At 39.4% G+C, this 22,992-nt stretch overlaps 1 protein-coding gene across 1 annotated transcript; it reads left to right on the top strand.

Moving 5' to 3' along the window:
* The first annotated feature begins 441 nt into the window (after positions 1–441).
* Positions 442–21,880, top strand: LOC138964766 (receptor-type tyrosine-protein phosphatase epsilon-like). Its single transcript, XM_070336809.1, has 20 exons — positions 442–735; positions 2,025–2,090; positions 2,566–2,659; positions 3,111–3,253; positions 3,595–4,010; positions 4,355–4,445; positions 4,803–4,882; positions 6,027–6,063; positions 8,222–8,319; positions 8,721–8,852; positions 10,554–10,717; positions 11,330–11,465; positions 11,752–11,901; positions 12,897–12,996; positions 14,728–14,801; positions 15,550–15,690; positions 17,161–17,280; positions 17,867–18,018; positions 19,945–20,080; positions 20,586–21,880. The coding sequence occupies exons 1-20, from the start codon at positions 630–632 to the stop codon at positions 20,655–20,657; spliced, it is 2,508 nt and encodes an 835-aa protein (XP_070192910.1). The 5' UTR covers positions 442–629; the 3' UTR covers positions 20,658–21,880.
* Positions 21,881–22,992: the final 1,112 nt, after the last annotated feature.

Raw genomic sequence — 22,992 nt, 5'->3', positions numbered from 1 at the left:
TATTTATATGAAGGAGCTAGCTATCTCTGATGTTTTTAACATGGAAAAGGTCAGTAGTAACAATATAACATTCAGTGATTAGACACTTTTAAAACATAAAAAAGTAATTGAAAAGCTGACTCTCCGTTTTCTATGCATACTATTTCCTTGTGAAAGAGTGACGACCATCAAGTGAGAGCACTTTATTCTTTCCGTTTTCTGCACTCAACAACAAGACAAGTATCAAGTACGTCCTTAAAAACAAGGAGCAACTTAAACATTTCCTGTGAGTCAGTTATCAAGCAAAAAATGGAACTAAGGCAAAAAACGTAGTTATACAAATCTGTCTGACGTCTGTCTGTCTGTCTGTCTGTCCGTCTGTCTGTTGTGTTAGTCTGTCTGAAAATTTAGACAGATGTAATGCTCTTTAACGAAAACAAAATTCTACAATATATCACACAGACATTTAGGCCTGTGTAAAATGTGTAATACAAGCGTAGAATTTCCAACTTCAAGTTATTCTGCGTGCCACCAGGAAACTTCAGAAGCACGACACACGCGCATTGAACAGAAGTCAACAAGTATGACGCCCTTCCTGGGTGTTCTTAATGACATGACCAAACTGTGAGCACAAAAGAAGAAGGAAAATTATGTTGTCAAACAAACTGATCAAGATGGACGACAAGAACAGGCCACGTACACTGCTGTGCTGGATTATTCTTGTTTGGGGCAGTTTTCTTTATTCGGCTGCTGAAGGTAAGTTAATCGTCATCGGTAAAAAAAAATTTTAAAAAGATGAAATAGTCGCATATATATGGGTTTACTTGTACTTTTAATATTTCTTAGCTGCTGTGTCTGCTTTGACGCGAATCAGATAACATGTTGTATATGACACTGAGCGATTGGGTCGAACATTTTTTATTGATTTCAAAAGTAGATTATTTTTTCTTTTGATAGCAGTTGGATAATGGTAACTTGAAAAACACTCTGTATTAAAGGCACAGTAAGCCTCCCGTAAACCATCACAGATACTGTCAGGCTTTTACACACAGTACAAACACCCTTCCATTTGAAAGCTCACCAAACGGGAACATCCTAGGTGCCCTCCGTAAAGAGCGAACAATTTTCAAAGAATTTATTTTTGCGTGCTTTATCTTACCCCTGAGCCATCGTGAACCCGTGTGATCAAGTTTCTCTTTTTCACACTGTAGTCGTCAGTTAGTAATTTGAATGCGACTCGATGTGAGCTTATCTGCAATAGCACATTATTAAGTACCTCTGACTATGCACGAAACAAACGGCTGTGGTTCACAAGAACTCTAGCGATGGCTTTAGACTGTTCGTAGCAGACGACGGTTTATAGCCTACCTATCGCCAGTTCCTCTGAACAACCACGACCTTGCGTGACCCTGCTTCCGGGCTTTTCTTTTTTCAAACTTTCGAAACTTCGAATTGTATTGATCTTGTCTTGATGAAAAAAGAATTATTTTATGATTTAAGAATGTTTGTGTAAACAAGCTGTCAATTTATTATTTAGATTTTAAAAGTTAGGTCTAGCGCTAAAACGCACCACGGTCCGATTGTCTCTGACACTCTCTCCGCAAAATTAATTCTTTGAAAATTGCTCGCTCTTTACGTAGGGCACCTAGGATGTTCCCGTTTGGTGAGCGTTCAAATGGAAGGGTGTTTGTACTGTGTGTAAAAGCCTGACAGTATATGTGATGGTTTACGGGAGGCTTACTGTGCCTTTAAGTGTCACCTTTTCAAATGTCTAAATTTGTTTGCTTGTTTGTTACTGTGTTTGTTTTTAAATCATTCTTGTTTCATTCAGGTGTGAGTGTCTACTTGAATGATTTACTTCTCATTGAGAAACGACACTTTCTTTTAGAATTCATAAATCTATTAAAACTGAAGATGGGTGGATCGAGTGTTCATCTCTGCCGCGTGTATGCAGCTTACACAAATAACACAGTTGCATAAGAACCTAAATACACAGAAAAAGTAAACTGAAAAAATAATGTACTAAACCTGTGTGTGTTCAACAGATCAGCCGTTTAACTGTACAGGCAGATGTGGAAACACCACTCGACATGGATCGGATGGAAGGATTGGTATGTGAACACTCTTTCTATTATTTCTCCTGCTTCTCCCCAGGAACAAGTTTTGGTAAACTCTCTCGCCATCTTCGGATTGACAATGCAACCCGTATATTGTTGCCATTTCTGCGACTTTTGACATTATTGACTAGATTAGAGAAACACGGGGTCAATGTTGTACCGACATGTGGGCAAATTTTACTAAGCTTTCTTACTCCGATGTTTAAGCTGGATCTTTAGAGGATCAAGGAAGTATCAGTGATAACACATGTTATAACAGAAGAAAACTAACGGAAGTGGGGATGCACACAACAGTAATTTTTACCACAGTGACAGTTTTCGCAGAAATAGCCACATATGTTTGTTTGTTTGTTTGTTTGTTTGTTTGTTTGATTGTTTGTTTGTTTGTTTGTTTGTGGTTAACCTACTGAATAATTCCAAAATTAAAATGTAACATTTTTCAAATTTACACAAGCGTATGTCTAACCAGGACAACAGGAATCGTCAATTGTTGCCGGAGTGGTGGTCGGGGTACTGGTTGTCCTTGTGTTTCTTGCCATCCTGATTGTCTTCTTTGTCCAAAAGTAAGCGGTCTCACCCTTTTGCAATCTGTATCAGGCAATAAATCAGAAAGATTTGGTGGAGTGGACCTCATTCATTTTTCTCTCATTAAAAAAATTGTACACCAATGCTGGTTTAAGATTAAGATTTCTGGGTAATTGCATCAGCTCATTTAAGTGTCTAAAGAAAACACAATTCATTATCATCCTGAAAGATTACAACAATTACGATGTTGGGTTTTAATAACATTCGCACGCGCGCGCGCGCACACACACACACACACACACACACACACACACACACACACACACACACACACACACACACACACACACACACACACACACATATTGGAGAGGTAATTTTCAACTTTGCCGATACAAATATCAGCCTACTTTTATTTGTTGTATGTTGTCCTTTTTTGCAAGAGTTTTTTTCCCATTTTATTTCATCAAAGTCCTTTCTCAATAAAAGGTATGAACTCCTACCTCACATTATGGCTGCTTGTACTCGCTTGAGAAGCTGGATACAGAAGACTTGGATCACAAGGATTCGTAGTTACTTTGGCAATGGAACTGTAAATGATGACCCGACACACTCTGGTACTCTTGCCACAGGTAAACCACACTGAAATACCATTGGCAAAATTATTACTTATTAGCAATATGATTTATTTTTATTTTTAATACGATGTTTTATTTACATCTAATGTGGCACAGTCGACTGGGATTATCCAGCGACAAAATTGTATTTTCGTGGTTTTGCTTTGCACATGACAACGCAGACGTGCATAGTAACACTTCTGTTTAAAAATAGCTCACTGCATAGCATTATGATAACGATAATAGTAATAACTAGGAAAAAATCTTTTTTTTATATATAGATAAACTTATTGATGAACAAAATCAAAGGTCATGACAAATCTAGCCGAAATTGACTCAGCTATTTTCAACTGCAGACCCCGAGCAACCAAAACCACCAAAGCCGTGTCTGAAGGTCAAACCAACCATCATGAACTCTTCAGACGATACTCCAGGAACAGCGACAGCAGACGATTCACTGCACGTTTATTTTAACGCAGCCTTAGACGCAGTTTCACTATCTACAACTGCAGCACAATCACAACCGCAGGGAGAGCCAAGTCAGCCATCAAAGAGACGAAAGTCTAAGCGTGACTCGCAAACCGCAGGCAAAACAAGCAAAAACCATGGCGCTGGCAGAAAAGGTTCCAAGCGAGGTAACTCCGAGGAAAACAGCCCATTGGATGAGAACAGTCACGTGTATGATGATAGTACCAACCGCGCTGATTTCGAGGCTGTGCAAAACATTCTCATGGACAGACTGGCTTCTGAACAACTGGAGGGAGAATTTTCAGTGAGTTTATACTTTCAGAACTGTATTTTTTTCAGTTGATGAATAGATAGACTGATGTCAGTAGCCGCCCCCGCGGAAATTAAATGTTCCGGAGGGTAAGGGGTACCCGAACAGATTATTGACATTTTCATACTACATCAAATAGCAAATTAGGGGGGTTGGTCGATGAGTGTAAAGGTAAAACAGTGTTGTGTTGTCTGTTTCTTACTTTTGTACTCAGGTGAAGGATATGTTCGTGCTTTGTGTGCGTGCGTGCGTGCGTGTGTACGTGCGAGCAAACGAGACTGCGTGCAAACGTTCGTAATTGCATGCTTGGGTTATACTTTTTCAATTTGCCTCTCCAGAAAATCAAGGGTGGCGTCGAAGATACTGAGCACGAGGCCGGGATGCTACCGAAGAACTTCAGAAAGAACAGATTTGAATCCATTATACCATGTAAGTTATCGTGTACTAATCTACTGACAGTCAATGTTCTCTTATAACAATTTGATTTTGTCGGTAGTTCTGAGCTTTTAAGTGAGCTCATATTGAACATTCGTAAACCGTTGTCTGTTTTGTTTGCCAGCCACAAAGTCTATGTAACAAGGTGTAATTTAAATTCTTTCATTTTAAAATACGACAATGAAGATTTTACATTAGTTAAGTTATGTTAAAGATACAATATCTTAAACTTTTTTTAGAAATAGAAAGACAATCGTTATGGTAAATGCTTTCGTATAGCCATGTTCAGGTACTTTCAGAGTATTATGACTTCACTTTGTCAATTACCTGTTTATGTTAATATGTGTGCAGATGACCAATCCCGAGTTGTCCTATCTGACCGGTACAAGAAGGAGAGATCAACCGATTATATCAACGCTAGTTACATATCTGTAAGTGACTGTAGATGAAACATGTTTGTTTAAATACAAATACAAATATGTTAATAGTTGCACACCTGATAGAGAAATGTGTCTCCTTGCTCTCCACATAAAAATTAAAAATGCACAGCACAATATTTACCCTCTTCTAAGTTTAAGAATAAAAGTTGTCACTCTATCTTATCTTGACATTTTAGATGCATAAAAACATATGTAAAGTATCTGATAACTGTACAACATGACAAATAGTTGAGATCAATGGTTTGAAACTGAAGGATACTTAATACTACATTCTAAATTGAAGTGTTCCACTTCTTCTTCTTCTTCTTCTTCTTCTTCTTCTTCTTCTTCTTCTTCTTCTTCTTCTTCTTCTTCTTCTTCTTCTTCTTCTTCTTCTTCTTCTTCTTCTTCTTCTTCTTTGTTCATGGGCTTAGACTCCCACGTTCACTCATGTTTTTAGCACGAGTGGATTTTTACGTGTATGACCGTTTTTACCCCGCCATTCAGGCAGCATACGCCGATTTCAGGGGAAGCATGCTGGGTATTTTCGTGTTTCTATAACCCACCGAACTGTGACATGGATTACAGGATCTTTTCCGTGCGCACTTGTTCTTGTGCTTGCGTGTACACACGAAGGGGGTTAAGTCACTAGCAGGTCCGCACATAAGTTGACCTGGGAGATCGGAAAAATCTCCACCAGGCGGCAGCGACCGGAATTCGAACTCACGACCTCCCGATTAGGAGGCCGAGTGTTCCACTTTTGAGCACAATTTTTGTAACCAGTTGTGAACACTGTGTAAATTACTATCTAATTCTACTGGCAAAAGTAGCACACATCGTAAACACTAAATAATGTTTACCATGTGTGCTACTTTTGCGAGTAGAAATAAGCTTATATAGTTCGTCACACAGTGTTCACAAAAAGTGTGTTGAAAAATGGAACTCTTCAGTTTAAAGTGTACATACTGGTTGTTCAAATCTACAATCCTTCAACCCATGCTTAATTCTTTTTAGCATAAAAAACAATTCTCTCTCATGATGTACCTCAAACGAACTGTCGAGACGACACTTTTGTGGTGTCTTGTTGAAACAGTTCGAAAAACTATTAAATAATACCTTCAAAACGTTCTGATGATTCTGAGTGTGTCCTTTTCAGGGATACAATTCGCCCAAACAGTTCATTGCAGCACAAGGTAAGTTTTTGTCAGTAAATTCTTGGTAACTATCACTTGTTTCGGTTCTTGTGCCGTATGGAATTAAGTGAAAAGTCAGAGTTATATGTCTTTTTTGTACCGTCCAATTACCAATGGTCGACAAACAACAACAACAAAATCAACAACAAGTCGCGTAAGGCGAAATTACTATATTTAGTCAATTAGCTGTGCAACTCACAGAATGAAACTGAACGCACTGCATTTTTTCACAATGACCGTAGTCCGCCGCTCGTGCAAAACACAGTGAAACTGACGAGCCTGTTTAGCGCGGTAGTGGTTTCGCTGTGCTGCATAGTACACTTTTCTGTACCTCTCTTCGTTTTAACTTTCTGAGCGTGTTTTTAATCCAAACATATCATATCTATATGTTTTGGGAATCAGGAACCGACAAGGAATAAGATGAAATTGTTTTTAAATCGATTTCAGAAATTTAGTTTTGATCATAATTTTTATACTTTTAATTTTCAGAGCTTGTTTTTAATCCAAATATAACATATTTATATGTTTTTGGAATCAGCAAATCATGAAAAATAAGATGAACGTAAATTTGGATCGTTTTATTTAAAAACAAAATTACAATTTTCAGATTTTTAATTACCAAAGTCATTAATTAATTTTTAAGCCACCAAACTGAAATGCCATACCGAAGTCAGGCCTTCGTCGAAGATTGCTTTGCCAAAATTTCAATCAATTGTTTTGAAAAGTGAGGGTGTGACAGTGCCGCCTCAACTTTTACAAAAAGCCGGATATGACGTCATCAAAGACATTTATCGAAAAAATTAAAAAATATCTGGGGATATCATACCCAGGAACTCTCATGTAAAATTTCATAAAGATCGGTCCAGTAGTTTACTCTGAATCGCTCTACACACACACACAGACAGACAGACACACACACACACACACACACAGACAAACATACACAACGACACTCGTCTAGATTCCCCCTCTATGTTAAAACATTTAGTCAAAACTTGACTAAATGTAACAACAACAACAACAACGACGACGATGAACACTACCACCACCCTTAACAACAACAACATTGACGACCTTTCATGTGAAACTGAATTTCACCCAACGTGTTTCGCATGCTTTATTTGTACTGGAGTTCGGTGTTTAAAAAAACAAGTCGCGTAAGGCGAAATTACTACATTTAGTCAAGCTGTGGAACTCACAGAATGAAACTGAACATAGTCCGCCGCTAGTGCCAAAGGCAGTGAAAGTGACGAGCCTGTTTGGCGCGGTAGTGGTTGCGCTGTGCTTCATAGCACGCTTTACTGTACCTCTCTTCGTTTTAACTTTCTGAGCGTGTTTTTAATCCAAACATATCATATCTATATGTTTTTGGAATCAGGAACCGACAAGGAATAAGATGAAATAGTGTTTAAAACGATTTCGGAAATTTAATTTTAATCATAATTTTTATATTTTTAATTTTCAGAGCTTGTTTTTAATCCGAATATAACATATTTATATGTTTTTGGAATCAAAACATGATGAAGAATAAAATAAAAGTAATTTTGGATCGATGTATAAAAAAAAAAATTTTAATTACAATTTTTAGATTTTTAATGACCAAAGTCATTTATTAATTTGTAAGCCTCCATGCTGAAATGCAATACCGAAGTCCGGCCTTCGTCGAAGATTGCTTGGCCAAAATTTCAATCATTTTGATTGAAAATTGAGGGTGTGACAGTGCCGCCTCAACGTTTACAAAAAGCCGGATATGACGTCATCAAAGACATCTATCGAAAAAATGAAAAAAAGTCTGGGGATATCATACCCAGGAACTCTCATGTAAAATGTCATAAAGATCGGTCCGGTAGTTTACTCTGAATCGCTCTACACACACACACGCACACACACACACACACACACACACACACACACACACACACATACACACACACAGACACACACACACACACACACACACACACACACACACACACACACACACACACACACATACATCACGACCCTCGTCTCGATTCCCCCTCTATGTTAAAACATTTAGTCAAAACTTGACTAAATGTAAAAAGAAGAGAATATGATGTAGGCAAATGAACATTATTGTTAAATTATAGATCAGAAAGTAAACATGCAGATCAAATCAATGTGTCCGTCATTACAGGTCCGAAAGTGAACACAGTGGGTGACTTGTGGCGTATGATATGGCAGGAGAAGACAACTCACATCGTCATGTTGACCAATATAAAAGAGAAGGGAAGAGTGAGTAAATCTGAACATAACACAAGAGAAGTATGCACAACATAAGAGGCATTTGCACAACAAAATCTTGTACTTTGTTCAGTTAGATTGTGGAATTATTTAAACATGATAACGTACGTGCTTATCCATCCTAGTTGATATGTTCCTCTATTTAATTGTTGCCCCCGGAATGCATGGAGTAACACTGCCTAATTGGGGGGGGGGGGGAGTATAACACGTGTTCACGTGGGAGTTGCAGTCCGCGAAGGCAAAAATAAAAGAAGAAGAAAAAGAAGAAAATGACGTCTAATCGTTAGAGCAGCCGGCCAGGATGCTTCATTTTAAAATGTTTGAAGCGTTTAATTCTCACGCAGAAGGCCATCTCTATACATGTACCCAAGTCAAGTGTAAGTTTTGCGCAGGACAAGTGTGAGCAGTACTGGCCAGAAGACGAGGGTAGCACGGAGACGTACGGTCCTGTGACTGTGGCAACAGATCATGTGGAGAGGAGAAACGACTTCTACATCAGGACTTTCACCGTCACCAGAGATGAGGTGAGATTCACTATTGTAATTGTCTCAACTGTGTGTGTGTTTGTGTGTATGTGTGTGTGTGTGTGTGTGTGTGTGTGTGTGTCTGTGTCTGTGTGTGCGTGTGCGTGTATGTGTGTGTATGTGTGTGTATGTGTGTGTGTGTGTGCGTGTGCGTGTGTGTGTATGTGTGTGTGTGTGGGTGGGTTGAGGTGTATGTTTGCGTTTGTGTGTTCGCTTTGATATATATACACAGGGCCGGACTACCGGGGGGGTTATGGGCGTTGCGCAACCCCCCCCCTAGCCTAAACATGTACCTCACTTATTTAAAACATTTTCAGTTTATTATTGTTTATTTTATGCCGTTTCATGCAAGGAGCGACCATTTTCCTATCTCAGAATATGACCTTCCCATCAGCTTCAGGGGGCTTTGCCCCCTGACCCCCACAAGGGGCTCTTCCCCTTGACACCGCCAGGGGGAACATCCCCCTGGACCACCACTGGCAACCCCCCCCCCCCCTCTTCTTAGCCTAGTCCGGCCCTGATATACAAATAATATATATCATGAATAACTTGTTGGAGAATGTTTTGTACACCGTATGTATGTGTTATCTTGTTTATTGATGTTTTCTTTTGTCGATAAGACTTTCATTTGCTAAATACATTAATAAAGAGCGTCCAAATCTTGTGCTTTTTATATTTAGTCAAGTTTTGACTAAATATTTTAACATCGAGGGGGAATCGAAACGAGGGTATGGTGTATGTGCGTGTGTCTGTGTGTGTGTCTGTGTGTGTGTCTGTGTGTGTGTGTAGAGCGATTCAGACTAAACTACTGGACCGATCTTTATGAAATTTGACATGAGAGTTCCTGGGTATGAAATCCCCGAACGTTTTTTTCATTTTTTTGATAAATGTCTTTGATGACGTCATATCCGGCTTTTCGTGAAAGTTGAGGCGGCACTGTCACGCCCTCATTTTTCAACCAAATTGGTTGAAATTTTGGTCAAGTAATCTTCGACGAAGCCCGGGGTTCGGTATTGCATTTCAGCTTGGTGGCTTAAAAATTAATTTATGACTTTGGTCATTAAAAATCGGAAAATTTAAAAAAAAAATAAAAATTTATAAAACGATCCAAATTTACGTTTATCTTATTCTCCATCATTTGCTGATTCCAAAAACATATAAATATGTTATATTCGGATTAAAAACAAGCTCTGAAAATTAAATATATAAAAATTATTATCAAAATTTTTTTTTCGAAATCAATTTAAAAACACTTTCATCTTATTCCTTGTCGGTTCCTGATTCCAAAAACATATAGATATGATATGTTTGGATTAAAAACACGCTCAGAAAGTTAAAACAAAGAGAGGTACAGAAAAGCGTGCTATCCTTCTTAGCGCAACTACTACCCCGCTCTTCTTGTCAATTTCACTGCCTTTGCCATGAGCGGTGGACTGACGATGCTACGAGTATACGGTCTTGCTGAAAAAGGGCAGCTACTTGACTAAATATTGTATTTTCGCCTTACGCGACTTGTTCATATGTACACAACTCGCTGTCGGATGTTTTGTACCCAAAAAAAACTCCGTAATAACAGGCTGGCTAGGTTTTATTTGATTACAAACAAGATTATTACTTTGATCATTTATTGCACGTTATTTGAAACGTAAATGCCAGCATTCTAAGACAACAGTACGGAGTGTTCATCTCTTGTTTCTTCAGAGTGACGAAACACGGACGGTAACTCAGTACCACTACATATCGTGGACTGATCACGGCGTTCCCAAAGTTACCTCCCTTGTCAGCTTTTGGCGTCACATCAGGAACATGACAAAGTCATCATCGGGCGAAAGCGCCTCTGCGCCGCCAATTGTGGTCCATTGCAGGTACAGGGCCTTTCCTAGAATATTGCAGTGTAAAGGGGAAATGTATATCGGCCCTGCATGGGTTAAAAGGCATAATTACTCAAAAACCACTGCCAGTCTGATGGTAAAAACTTCATGCTGGGTTGTATCCTGCTAAACGCCATACTATTTATCTGTCCATCCATCTATCTATCTATCTATCTATCTATCTATATGTCTATCTGTCTGTGTGTATGTCTGTCTGTTTGTCTATCTCTCTGTTCTTTTCTGTCTGTCTGTCTTGTCTTGTCTCAGTCTGTCTGTCTCTCTCTGTCTGTATGTATGTCTGTCTGTTTGTATATCTATACCCACGTATCTATCTATCTATCTATCTATCTATCTATCTATCTATCTATCTATCTATCTATCTATCTATCTATCTATCTATCTATCTGTCTATCTAACTATTTATTTTCTAACAGTTTGATCGTGTTTCATGTTTGGAATGATCCCTCTTATGGCGATGGCTAGATTTCTTTGCTTAATGCAATTACCCTTATTAAAAACAGAGTACTCTTATGTTATCTATCTGGTTGTGTCAGTTTATCTGTATGTCTGTCTTTGTATTGATATCAATGAACACAACTGTTAAAGTGCTGGTGTGGGAAGAACAGGCACGTACATCGGCCTTGACATTGGTATGGACTTGGCCGTCAAGGAGGGCAAGATTGATGTCCTTGGCCTGATCAACCGACTTCGAAATGAACGCTGTCATATGGTTCAGGCTTTGGTAAGAAAACAAGTTTTTAACACAGACATATTCGATGACAATGCTTAGATTCACTGTTCTCACGCCCGCAGGTGTCACCCCGAAATATTTCAACCATTGTGTTTATTTCTGCTTCAACAGTTAAACTGTGAAGCCGGGATATGCTCATATAAGCAAACGCTTGAGTGACGATCCAGATATGACGCTGGTTCATATTAGATTGTATGTCACGATATTGCAATTGAATAAAAAAAAATAAAAAGTGTTTAAACCAACATTCATTGTACATGTTTTCTTCACTCAAAAGGACCAATACGTGTTCTTGCACCAAGCTCTCCTGGAGGCTTACACTGCCCACGGAACGAACATTTCACTGGATCACTTTGAGGCCATCTTCCCTCCGCATGAACAGATCACCTCCGAGGCATCTCAACTACGTGTCGACAAAGAATTTCTGGTAATTTGCTGTAATGTTGGTTCGTGCCTCTTTGCACAATGTTGCAGATCTTATGTCGCTTTGATAGAGTTAACCCAAAAGATGCGGCTTTAGTTTTTTATTGGTCTGTTGTCCATATGGATAGCTACAATAAAATCACGCAAAAGACACAAATATCGAAATGAATTTTTTTGTTATTTTTTTCTTTTTGTGCATTTTTGCTTTTACTTTTGCGAGTTTCAAATGTATAATGAAGATTCGGAGTAAGGAACAACATTTGAAACAGTTATTTTTTTGTCTTTTTTTTTGCGACAATTTTTTCTGCACTCAGTCGGTAATTCTTTTATCAATGACAAGCTTATTCTACAGTTTTATTTAACTTATAAAGCTGACAAAAGATGATCTTTAAATATAACAAGAAATTTCTCCGAGGTAGAAAAAACACCCCCGTCAAAGGGAAATAACCTTCTCAGTTGGTGGCAGTGACTGAGTGAGAATGGTTATTTCCCTTTGACCATTAAGATGTCCCTCTATAAGTCCTTGTATAATTTTAATCCACCAATAACTCCCTAACCGTGTGTTTGACTGGTCCCAATTTCTCAGGAATGTATAGAACCTGTTCACCAAGTTTGGTGACGATCGGTCCGTTCATTCTTGAGATCTGTATGCGAACACAAACACACAAACAAACAAACAAACAAACAAACAAACACATCGACCGAAACCTATACACACCCCTATACCGGGGGTGTAAAAAGGTGGCAACAGAAGCAAAAGACAAAATCATATTTTAACATGTTATTGTCATCTGACAGACACTAATTCAAATCATGCCAGAGACCTCCCCCCCCCCCCCCCCCCCCCCCGCTAAAAAAAAAAGAGAAAAAAAAAAAGAATAAAATTACACTGACACTGTTGGCTCATATGCTAGACTTGGATTCAAATGATGTAAGGCGACCATTAAAAAAAAATAGATTTTAACAAAATCATGTTGACATTTTGTGTTCATTGGACAGACTTTGCTAGAAAGGAAGTCAACGGACCCAGAGCCACGCCATGACAGTGCCATGCTGGAGGAAAACTTGGACAAGAACAGGGACCCTCACACCTTGCCTTGTAAGCATTGTGCACGTGCTCTGGTCATATGTGTGTGTACACAATAACTGTCTGTCTGTGTTAGCAGTCTGGGCCGGTGTAACACGAAATTTTTACTCCACGAAAAATTTACTCCGGAGTAAATATTTCGTACGAAATTCTTACTCCGAGTACACTTTTCGTACGAGAAAATAACTACCCAAGGCACGAAAAAATTACTCCCTCCACGAAATTTTTACTCCCCATTTATTTTACTTCCAGTAAAAATCTCGTACGCAAAAATGGGATGCGGGCGAAGGGATAATGCCAATAAGTGATCTCGGTAACAGGAATGTCGCGCTACCCTCCTTCTACCCCTTCCACCACCAAGACTAACAGGGGACAAGGGAGTAAAAATTTCGTACACCTGGCATGGGAAGTTAAATTGCTTGTGTTTGGGTGAAGTAATTTCTTCGTTATTTATTCGTCAGGGGAGTAACATTTTTGTACGAAATGTTTACTCGGAACTCGCCTGTCGTGGGGAGTAATTTTCTCGTGAAATGGGGGAGGGCTTTTTTCGTAAAGGGAGTAACTTTTTTGTACGAAATTTTTATTCCGGAGTAAAAATCCCGTGGGAGTAATTTTCTCGTGTTACACCGGTATGCAGAGCTGAGGTGCACCACACGAAAGTGGGTGCTACTTAACCAGATGAGAACATTCGCGGGGTCTGATTTGTTAAAATCACAACAAATCTCACTTTCAACCAATCAGGCTAAACCCGCGGCTGCGTACCACTCATATTGGTGGCACTCAGTTTCGTTTCGTTCACCTCAGCCAAGGAGTCGAGTTTAGAGACTTTAGTCCGGTGTAACACGAGAAAATTACTCCCACGAGATTTTTACTCCGGAGTAAACATTTCGTACGAAAAAGTTACTCCCTTTACGAAAAAAGCACTCCCCCATTGCACGAGAAAATTACTCCCCAAGACAGGTGAGTTCCGAGTAAACATTTCGTACAAAAATGTTACTCCCCTGACGAATAAATAACGAATAAATTACTTCACCCCAACACGAGCAATTTAACTTCCCATGCCAGGTGTACGAAATGTTCACTCCCTTGTCCCCTGTTAGTCTTGGTGGTGGAAGGGGTGGAAGGAGGGTAGCGCGACATCCGTGTGCGCGAGATCACTTATTGGCATTATCCCTTCGCCCTCATCCCATTTTTGCGTACAAGATTTTTACTGGAAGTAAACAAAATGCGGAGTAAAAATTTCGTGGAGGGAGTAATTTTTTCGTGCCTTGGGGAGTTCTTTTCTCGTACGAAAAGTGTACTCGGAGTAAGAATTTCGTACGAAGTATTTACTCCGGAGTAAATTTTTCGTGGAGTAAAAATGTCGTGTTACACCGGGATAAACTGCATTGAGAGTTCAGTGTATTCTTGACTTAAAGTCTGTAACCTCGACTCCTGCATATTGACCCTGGTGTGTATGCGTCGGAGGAAGGTAAATAATGGTAACGTTTAATGTAAAAGTGTTGTTGTTGTTGTTGTTGTTGTTGTTGTTGTTGTTGTTGTTGTTGTTGTTGTTGTTGTTGTTGTTGTTGTGTGAGTTTTTGTGTGTTGTGATTTGCTGTTATTCGTTTTTTGGGTTGAATTTTTTAGAGGGGGGGGGAGAGGGGGCGGAGAGGGGAGGCGTGGGCGTTTGTGCATTAGAAGACGTTTTTCGTAGTAAAAAACTCTCTGTGAACAGTAAAAACCTGTCTCTCTCTATTACAGCTGAGGACCATCTTGTCTACCTCACGGAACACACGAGAGGGAGAAATCAGTACATCAATGCCGTCTTCATGCCGGTAAGCATGTCTATCATTTACTTCAGAATCTGAACATGAACTGATTCAATGACTTTGGTAAAACGGATCTCGCAGAAGACTTGGCGCTCCTACTGTTATGAAATGGCTTTAGTTTCATGTTCAGCCCTTCTTGTGTAAACGATCATTTGAATCGTCGCAGATCTGTCCAGGCTGTTACATACATGTGCAAACAACATCCTTCCATTGGATCAAATACCAAAATTAACAGCCCAGCTAGCTGCTTCTTGTAAAGCCTTGGAGTTTTTGTCGAATTAACTCAGCAAATATACATTGATGTCACGTCAAACGGATGAAATTAATTTAATTTTTTGTTATCTGTCTTGGCAGAAAGCATTCAGAATGTGTAGTTTGGGGATGTGTCCAAGTGGGAGGATGGTCTTATCCCGAGCAACCGCCTGGAAAAATCGTTTGTGGTGCAGACGATCGCTCACTAGAGAAAGACGTACTGCTCCTTCAATTTGAAGTTTTTCATTTCTTTCTCCAGGAGTTTGTCACGTCTTGAATTGTGAATCTTGAATTTCTTCTCGTTTCAAATCAAAGTAGGTTCAACACCGTGATATTCAATACACAGCCTTTTATCACAAATATTCTGTCATGTCAGGGTTTTTTCTTCTCGGTTGCACGCATCCTTTGGGTAGGACGGTTTTTGATCTGGTCTGTGATATTTTCTCTGTTTCTTGACAGAGACAGTAGCTGTAAACTGACTTATACTCTTATTTTTCGCCAGACATTGCGTGATTCAAGAGGCAGGATAGTGACACAGTTACCATTGCCTTCTACACAGGTCGACTTCTGGAGACTTGTCTTCGGAAATGACGTCACAACTATTGTCTCCCTTAGCACTCCAAATGAGAAACAGGAAGTGACGGTAGGGTAGTTAAAAGATCCATCCTAACCATCCTATGGACTGGGTGGCCGAGTGGTAACGCACTTGCGCTCGGAAGCGAGAGGTTGCGAGTTCGACCCTGGGTCAGGGCGTTAGCAATTTTCTCCCCCCTTTCCTAACCTGGGTGGTGGGTTCAAGTGCTAGTCTTTCGGATGAGACGAAAAACCGAGGTCCCTTCGTGTACACTACATTGGGGTGTGCACGTTAAAGATCCCACGATTGACAAAAGGGTCTTTCCTGGCAAAATTGTATAGGCATAGATAAAAATGTCCACCAAAATACCCGTGTGACTTGGAATAATAGGCCGTGAAAAGTAGGATATGCACCGAAATGGCTGCGATCTGCTGGCCGATGTGAATGCGTGATGTATTGTGTAAAATAGTTCCCTGCGCCTTGAATATGTGCGCGATATAAATTGCATAAAAAAAATATTTTAAAAAATCCCTGCGCTTAGAACTGTACCCACGGAATACGCGCGATATTACCCAATATTGACGGACTGTGTGATGATATCTTCTGCTATGGTCTGTTGAGACAGTGATATCAAAATCGAGACCGGAGGTCGAGATTTTGATATCACTGTCGAAACAGACCAATGGCAGAAGATATCATCACACAGTCAGTCAATGTTAGATATATTGCTAATTCTCTGGACATTTTGTATTTACTGTAAAGAAATTACAAAAGTATTTGTCTCAGTTTTGGCTGTTTCATATCCCTCCCTCTGATTATTATTTCTTTTTGTTCACTCTTTTCTTGTACTTTTCAGTATTTTAAAATGTCTTTCCTTTCAAAAAGTCTTTAGTCACTTGCTCAACTAAATTCTGGGATAATTACATTTTCATATATATTTGTTTGTTTTTAAATTTAGGTGTTTTTGTTTTTGAAGTGGGGAAGCAATAAAGAGGTCGTCGATATCAAAACTGATATCGACGGAAATGTCGTCGATATCACTTTTGCACTGAGCTCAGTTTTGCCCAATTGACCAATGGAAATCCACGTAACATATGAAATAGCAATATAAGCCTCATATTGATTGATTGATAACGAACACGTTCAAACAAAAACATGCTGAAGTGACATTTTTTCTCCCAACAATTAAAAAAGGTTTGCCTGAATGTCAGGTTGGCACTCGAATAACATGTCTGTTGCTAATGTTTAAATCCAATTGTGTTGATGTGTTGTGCTGCTTTTTGTGTGTGTTTCTTCATCTAATTCGTTTTAGTACATGTATTACTTGGTTTTCAATTGAAATGATACAACATGATTTAAATATACCCACTTCTTTCAACTTTAAAATGACTGAATAGAAATGAAATGATAATATTGATTTTAACGTACCTAACCTGGTTACTGGCGTGTTTTCTTTTTATTTTGATAAAATGTTAATGTAAAGGTATAGAAAATTACACAAGAACTCATGATATTTCTCTCTTTCACTCCTATCGTTAGTACTGGCCAACGAAAGAAGGAAACACGCTCACAACTGATCCCTACGAAATCTCCTTGCACAGCAAGACTCGACATAAAGGATCCAAAATAACATCCTACAATCTGGACTTGAAGAAAAAGGTAACTTAATGTTTTTATTTGTGTGGTACTCTTTTGTCGCTTGGTTCATTGGTTGTTAGGTTTTTCTTCTAGCTTTTTATCATTTATGACTCTCTCTCTTTCTCTCTGTCTCTCTCTCTCTGTCTCTGTCTCTCTCTGTTTGTCTATCTGTCTGTCTATATCTCCCTCTCTCTCTGTCTGTCTCTATCTCTGTCTCTCTCCGTCTCTGTCTCTCTATCTCTCTCTCTCTCTCTCTCTCTCTCTCTCTATCTCTCTCTCTCTCTCTCTCTCTCTCTCTCCAGATGTAAAAAACCCAGATCACTGCCTACTCTTTTACCCTCGTTAGATAAAGAATTGTTCTTGTCCTCTCGTCGCCTCCAAGGCTTCCTTTCATTCCCAGTATTACAACTATATGTAAATACTAAATGGGGAAGGAACGAGATGTCCTGAACTCCACAAAATGTAGATCTTTTTCTCAAATATGTTTAGTGTCCGTGTCTACATACGTCTTCTACATGTTTCTTATTGCGCGTCTTTGTTCCTAACCTTTAAAATATTCAAAATTAACTAGTACATTCCAACTAACTGATCACTTTTGCCCGAGCAGAATGTGCGGTTGCCGAGGCTAGTACAGCTGCTGCACTACAAGGGGTGGACGGGGGAGGTGGGGGGCAACACCTCCGACATCCTGCACCTCATTGACACTCTGCTGACGTCACAGATGAACACCGACGACCACCGGCTGGTCGTGCAGTGCAGGTGAGTTGATGTTGATCGTTACGAGGCTTGAACCGTTTGCATTTCAAACCTTCAAGACGAGTATAAAAGGTGGTTTTTTTCCTGCTAAAGGAACGGTAGAAGTATTCTCGCAGGTGATTCTAAATGTGTGTGTGAAGATGTGTGATATATCAGACACTCCGAAAACCGAACTCACAAAGCCTAAAATCCGCTCGCTAAGATCGACACAGAAGTATTAGTAACATCAGCTAATCAAAACCTGCTAAATCTCTAAGACGAGTGTAATTTTTTTTTGTTGGAAGTAATGTTGTTATCAGGTGTTTCAAAACTACATGATATCAAAATAGAGTTGTTGTTTTTTTAAACTTTAAGATTTGTGTGCTTTTAAAAACGAAACAAAACTGAAAAAGAGAAGAAGGAAAAAAAACACTATCATAGAGTTCCTGTGAAACGAACGTGTAAAAATATGCAACCAAGGATTTTAGTAAAGTGCTGTGGTGCCTTTTGTTAATTTTCCCCTTTAAAGGCTGACATTGTCCTATTTAATTACTTCCAGGGCTTTTCCCATCGTTGCGGGGATGTATAAATTAAGCTTCCTGCAAAGTTTTAGCTTTGAAGTCCTTACCAATTACGAGAAATAATTAATTCTTTATTGCTATGTTCTCCAGGACTTGGGCTATTTTTAGACCGTCAACACAGACAGTACCGCGTCGCCAATCCCCGCGTGAAGGAAATCGCTCACCTTCCACGTGCAAAACGTAGTGATATTGACACGCCAGATTAGCGCGGTAGCGTATTGTGCTAAGCAGGAAAGCGCGCTTTTCTGTATTCTTGTTAAAGGCACAGTAAGCCTCCCGTAAACCATCACAGAGCTCCCCGAGCGTCTAAATACAGTACAAGCATACTTCCATTTGAACGCTCACCGAACGGGAACATCCTGGCTGCTTTCTGTCGAGCGTGAGACATTTTCAAAGAATTTATTTTCGTAGACTTGTTCCGTTAACAACAACGGCGCCTCGTTTTTGCGCTAGACCTAACTTTTAAAATCTAAATAATAAATTGACAGCTTGTTACACAAACATTCTTTAATCATAAAAGAATTCGTTTTTCATCAAGACAAGATCAGAACAATTCGAAGTTATGAAAGTTTAAAAAAAGAAAAGCCCGGAAGCAGGGTCACGCAAGGGTCGTAGCAGACGACGGCCGGTTTATCAGTGCAAATCGCCGTTCCTCTGGCAACAGTCAAAAGCCATCGCTAGAGTTCTTGTGAACCACAGCCGTTGTTTCGTGCATAAAAAAAACGTGCTATTGTAGATAAGCTCACGTCGAGTCGCATTCAAATGACTAACTATGACGACTGCATTGTGAAAAGGGAAAACTGGATCACACGGGTTCACGATGGCTCAGGGGTAAGATAAACCACGCAAAAATAAATTCTTTGAAAATTGTTCGCTCTTTACGGAGGGCACCTAGGATGTTCTCAATTGGTGAGTGTTTAAATGAAATGGTGTTTGTACTGTGTGTAAAAGTCTGACCGTATCTGTGATGGTTTACGGGAGGCTTACTCTGCCTTTAACTTCGCAATTTCCGGGAAACATCCACTTTCACTTTGAGACTGTTTTGTTTACATTCGACACTATCAAAACCACTTTGCAATACTGAAATAATTTTTTCTGTGTTCGAAAGCTACAGCTAATCGTTATTATATCCCCTTAGGTACAGTTTTATAACATTATTGGCACATGTAAACAATAGGAATTAATTAATGAACGCTACGAAAAGGGCAGCCTTTAATGCTTGTGTCAGTTATTTATTCATGATGTGTCTTGACTATATAGTGTCTTCAAAAATACTCAAAGAACTCAGATTTTTTTTGTTTAACCCAAAGGCCCGCTGAGTTGAGATTTGTGTTGATAATACATGTTTGTTGATGTTGTACTTTTGCAGTGATGGAGTGGGCAAGAGTGGTTTGTTTTGTGCACTATATGACATCATCAGCCGAATGACGTATGACCACGAGGTTGACGTCTTCATGACTGTTAGACAAGTGCAACAGGTGGCATCCACAGCTGTGACGTCAGTGGTGAGTAAAATCTACATTCTTTGACTATACCGTGCTCTGTACCTCGATTTATTAAAAAAACAAAAAAACGGTTTATTTGCTTTGTTTTCAGTTGTATTTTTATTTTTTTAATTTTTTTGTAGTATTTTTGTTTAGTGTTTATTTTTTATTTTTTATCCTCCTCTACTGCCTAATTTCCTGAAGTTACATCTTGCCTATTCAGAGATCATTTTCAGTGCCGTTCAGGCTGCGTTACGTTGATATGTAATTTGTTGTTACGCCATTTGCGGTATCCTGGTTTTGTCAAATCTTTCTTGAGTATCATTAGTAAAGTCGCCGAGCAGTGGGCCAGAAACTGTTTGTTGTGTTTCACATGGGAATGCTTTTGTGTGCCAAAGTAGGCTATATTTCTCGTGTTTTTATTTGCGACTCTTGCCAGTCAGTCTTGCGTCTTCCTTTCTGATAATATCTTCGTATTCCAGAGCGTGTGTTTCCTGTGAGTTATTTTGCATTTTGGTGCGTGCAGGTCCAGTACCGCTACTGTTACGAGGTGGCTCAGAGTCAGACGAGAAAGATGAGCGTTTATGCCAACAGCTGAACGAACACAAACAAGTGTTCATGTTTACATCAGTGTGGAACTTTGATTGACATTTTAGATAGAAATGATTAGCGGCGTTAAGAAAGTCGTCTGAATGTTTGGCTGCAGCTGAGATGACTACAACAACTGCCGATAATTGTGATAATTGTGATTACCATGTTCCATATGTATTTTTTGCAGGGCAAAATAAAAGAATCAATGTGTTTTTATAGAACTGTATACTTTTGGAATACAAACAAAAACAAACGAAAACAATAACGTATGTCTTATTGTTGAAAAGCTGTTCCTTTAACAGCTCTGTGCATTCATGTAAGACTGTTCATGTTCCTTGACACAGTATGCATTGGTCAGGTTGTACATCCACTTCGCACCATTTCTGTTTCGCTCCAAAGGATTTCAGACATTTTGCCCCACGGAGTCAGTGCTTACTTTTTCGCCCCAAAATGTTTGCCACTTCAGCCCAACCGAGAGAGAGAGAGAGAGAGAGAGAGAGAGAGAGAGAGAGAGAGAGAGAGAGAGAGAGAGAGAGAGAGAGAGAGAGAGAGAGAGAGAGATTAACGATTAACGATTAACGAGTTTAATGCATTTAGGCAACATGCCCCTTGCAATTGGGGGAAAAAACGTGGCAAAAACAACGTCAAGGACAAACATAAATGTAATACTGGTGGACTATCTAGTCCATCAGAAAAAGTAATTGTGATATTATATAATATGTACATTACAATGACGGCCATAGCCGGTTAAATAGTGTAGTTAAGTTGTCGCCTTTTCTGCTATTGTTCAGGATTTGCAATCAGCTCTTGTCTAAGTTTTAAACAATCAAAAATAAATGATGCCAGCATTTCCTGATTTTCAATATTCATTAAGTTGACAAAATTTCTAGCTCTCAAACAATTATTGAATAGAATGTTTAAAGAAAACTGTTGTCTTATATTTGAATAGGCTTGGCAGGCGAAGATGAAATGAATTTCATCCTCCTCCGCCAGACCACACAAGGGACATAATTCCAATCGTCTATTTGCATTGTATCTGTGCCTGTTGCAATATAAGTCGTTTATGCCAGCTCTAAATCGGACCAGAACGTCTCTATAACGTCTAATATGCAAACTTGATAAGTAATGTTCATACTGTAAAATAGTTTTGAAGCTTCGATAGGTCACAAATCGTTCACTATCAAATTGACTGTCAGTCAACCTTAGTAAGACTAAAGTGATGGTATTCCGCAAGGGCAGCGCGTGAGAAATGGTATTTAAAGGCAGAGTAAGCCTCCCGTAAACCATCACAGATACGGTCAGGCTTTTACACACAGTACAAACACCCTTTCATTTAAACACTCACCAATTGAGAACATCCTAGGTGCCCTCCGTAAAGAGCGAACAATTTTCAAAGAATTTATTTTTGCGTGGTTTATCTTACCCCTGAGCCATCGTGAACCCGTGTGATCCAGTTTTCCCCCTTTTCACAATGCAGTCGTCATAGTTAGTCATTTGAATGCGACTCGACGTGAGCTTATCTACAATAGCACGTTTTTTATGCACGAAACAACGGCTGTGGTTCACAAGAACTCTAGCGATGGCTTTTGACTGTTGAGAGGAACGGCGATTTGCACTGATAAACCGGGCCGTCGTCTGCTACGACCCTTGCGTGACCCTGCTTCCGGGCTTTTCTTTTTTTAAACTTTCACAACTTCGAATTGTTCTGATCTTGTCTTGATGAAAAACGAATTCTTTTATGATTAAAGAATGTTTGTGTAACAAGCTGTCAATTTATTATTTAGATTTTAAAAGTTAGGTCTAGCGCAAAAACGAGGCGCCATTGTTCTTCAGGGCCAAGTCCACGAAAATAAATTCTTGGAAAATGTCTCACGCTCGACAGAAAGCAGCCAGGATGTTCCCGTTCGGTGAGCGTTCAAATGGAAGTATGCTTGTGCTGTATTTAGACGCTCGGGGAGCTCTGTGATGGTTTACGGGAGGCTTACTGTGCCTTTAAACGGTGATCTACTAGAAGTGGTTAACTCTTACACTTACTTAGGCTTTACACTGACAACTAAACTTTCAATATGTACAGCAATGGAGCAAATCGCTGCACGAGCAAAGAAAAAAGTGATGGATATTTTACGGGCATTATGGAGAATAGAATGTAATGAAATAAAAGTATTTTTGCGTTTGTTCGACCTCCAAGTTCAGCCTGCTCTTTTGTATGCGTCCGAAATATGGGGTGTAAAAGAAATTGCGGAAATTGAACGGGTCCAAATGTATGCATGCAAGAAACTCTTATCAGTGAGTCAGAAAACGCCTAATACCATGATATATGGTGAATTGGGCAGACACCCACT

The sequence above is a fragment of the Littorina saxatilis genome, linkage group LG4 (assembly GCF_037325665.1).
Source record: "Littorina saxatilis isolate snail1 linkage group LG4, US_GU_Lsax_2.0, whole genome shotgun sequence".
Lineage (NCBI taxonomy): Eukaryota > Metazoa > Mollusca > Gastropoda > Littorinimorpha > Littorinidae > Littorina > Littorina saxatilis.
Note: the sequence above shows the minus strand (reverse complement) of the source record. Positions and strands in the feature narration are given on the sequence as shown.

Excerpts from the sequence above, each read along its gene's own strand:
- LOC138964766 (XM_070336809.1), top strand. The coding sequence starts at position 630 with ATGTTGTCAAACAAACTGATCAAGATGGACGACAAGAACAGGCCACGT. Across the intron at positions 736-2,024 it reads TCTTTATTCGGCTGCTGAAG|ATCAGCCGTTTAACTGTACA; the intron begins GTAAGTTAATCG and ends TGTGTTCAACAG. Across the intron at positions 8,320-8,720 it reads ATATAAAAGAGAAGGGAAGA|GACAAGTGTGAGCAGTACTG; the intron begins GTGAGTAAATCT and ends AGTTTTGCGCAG.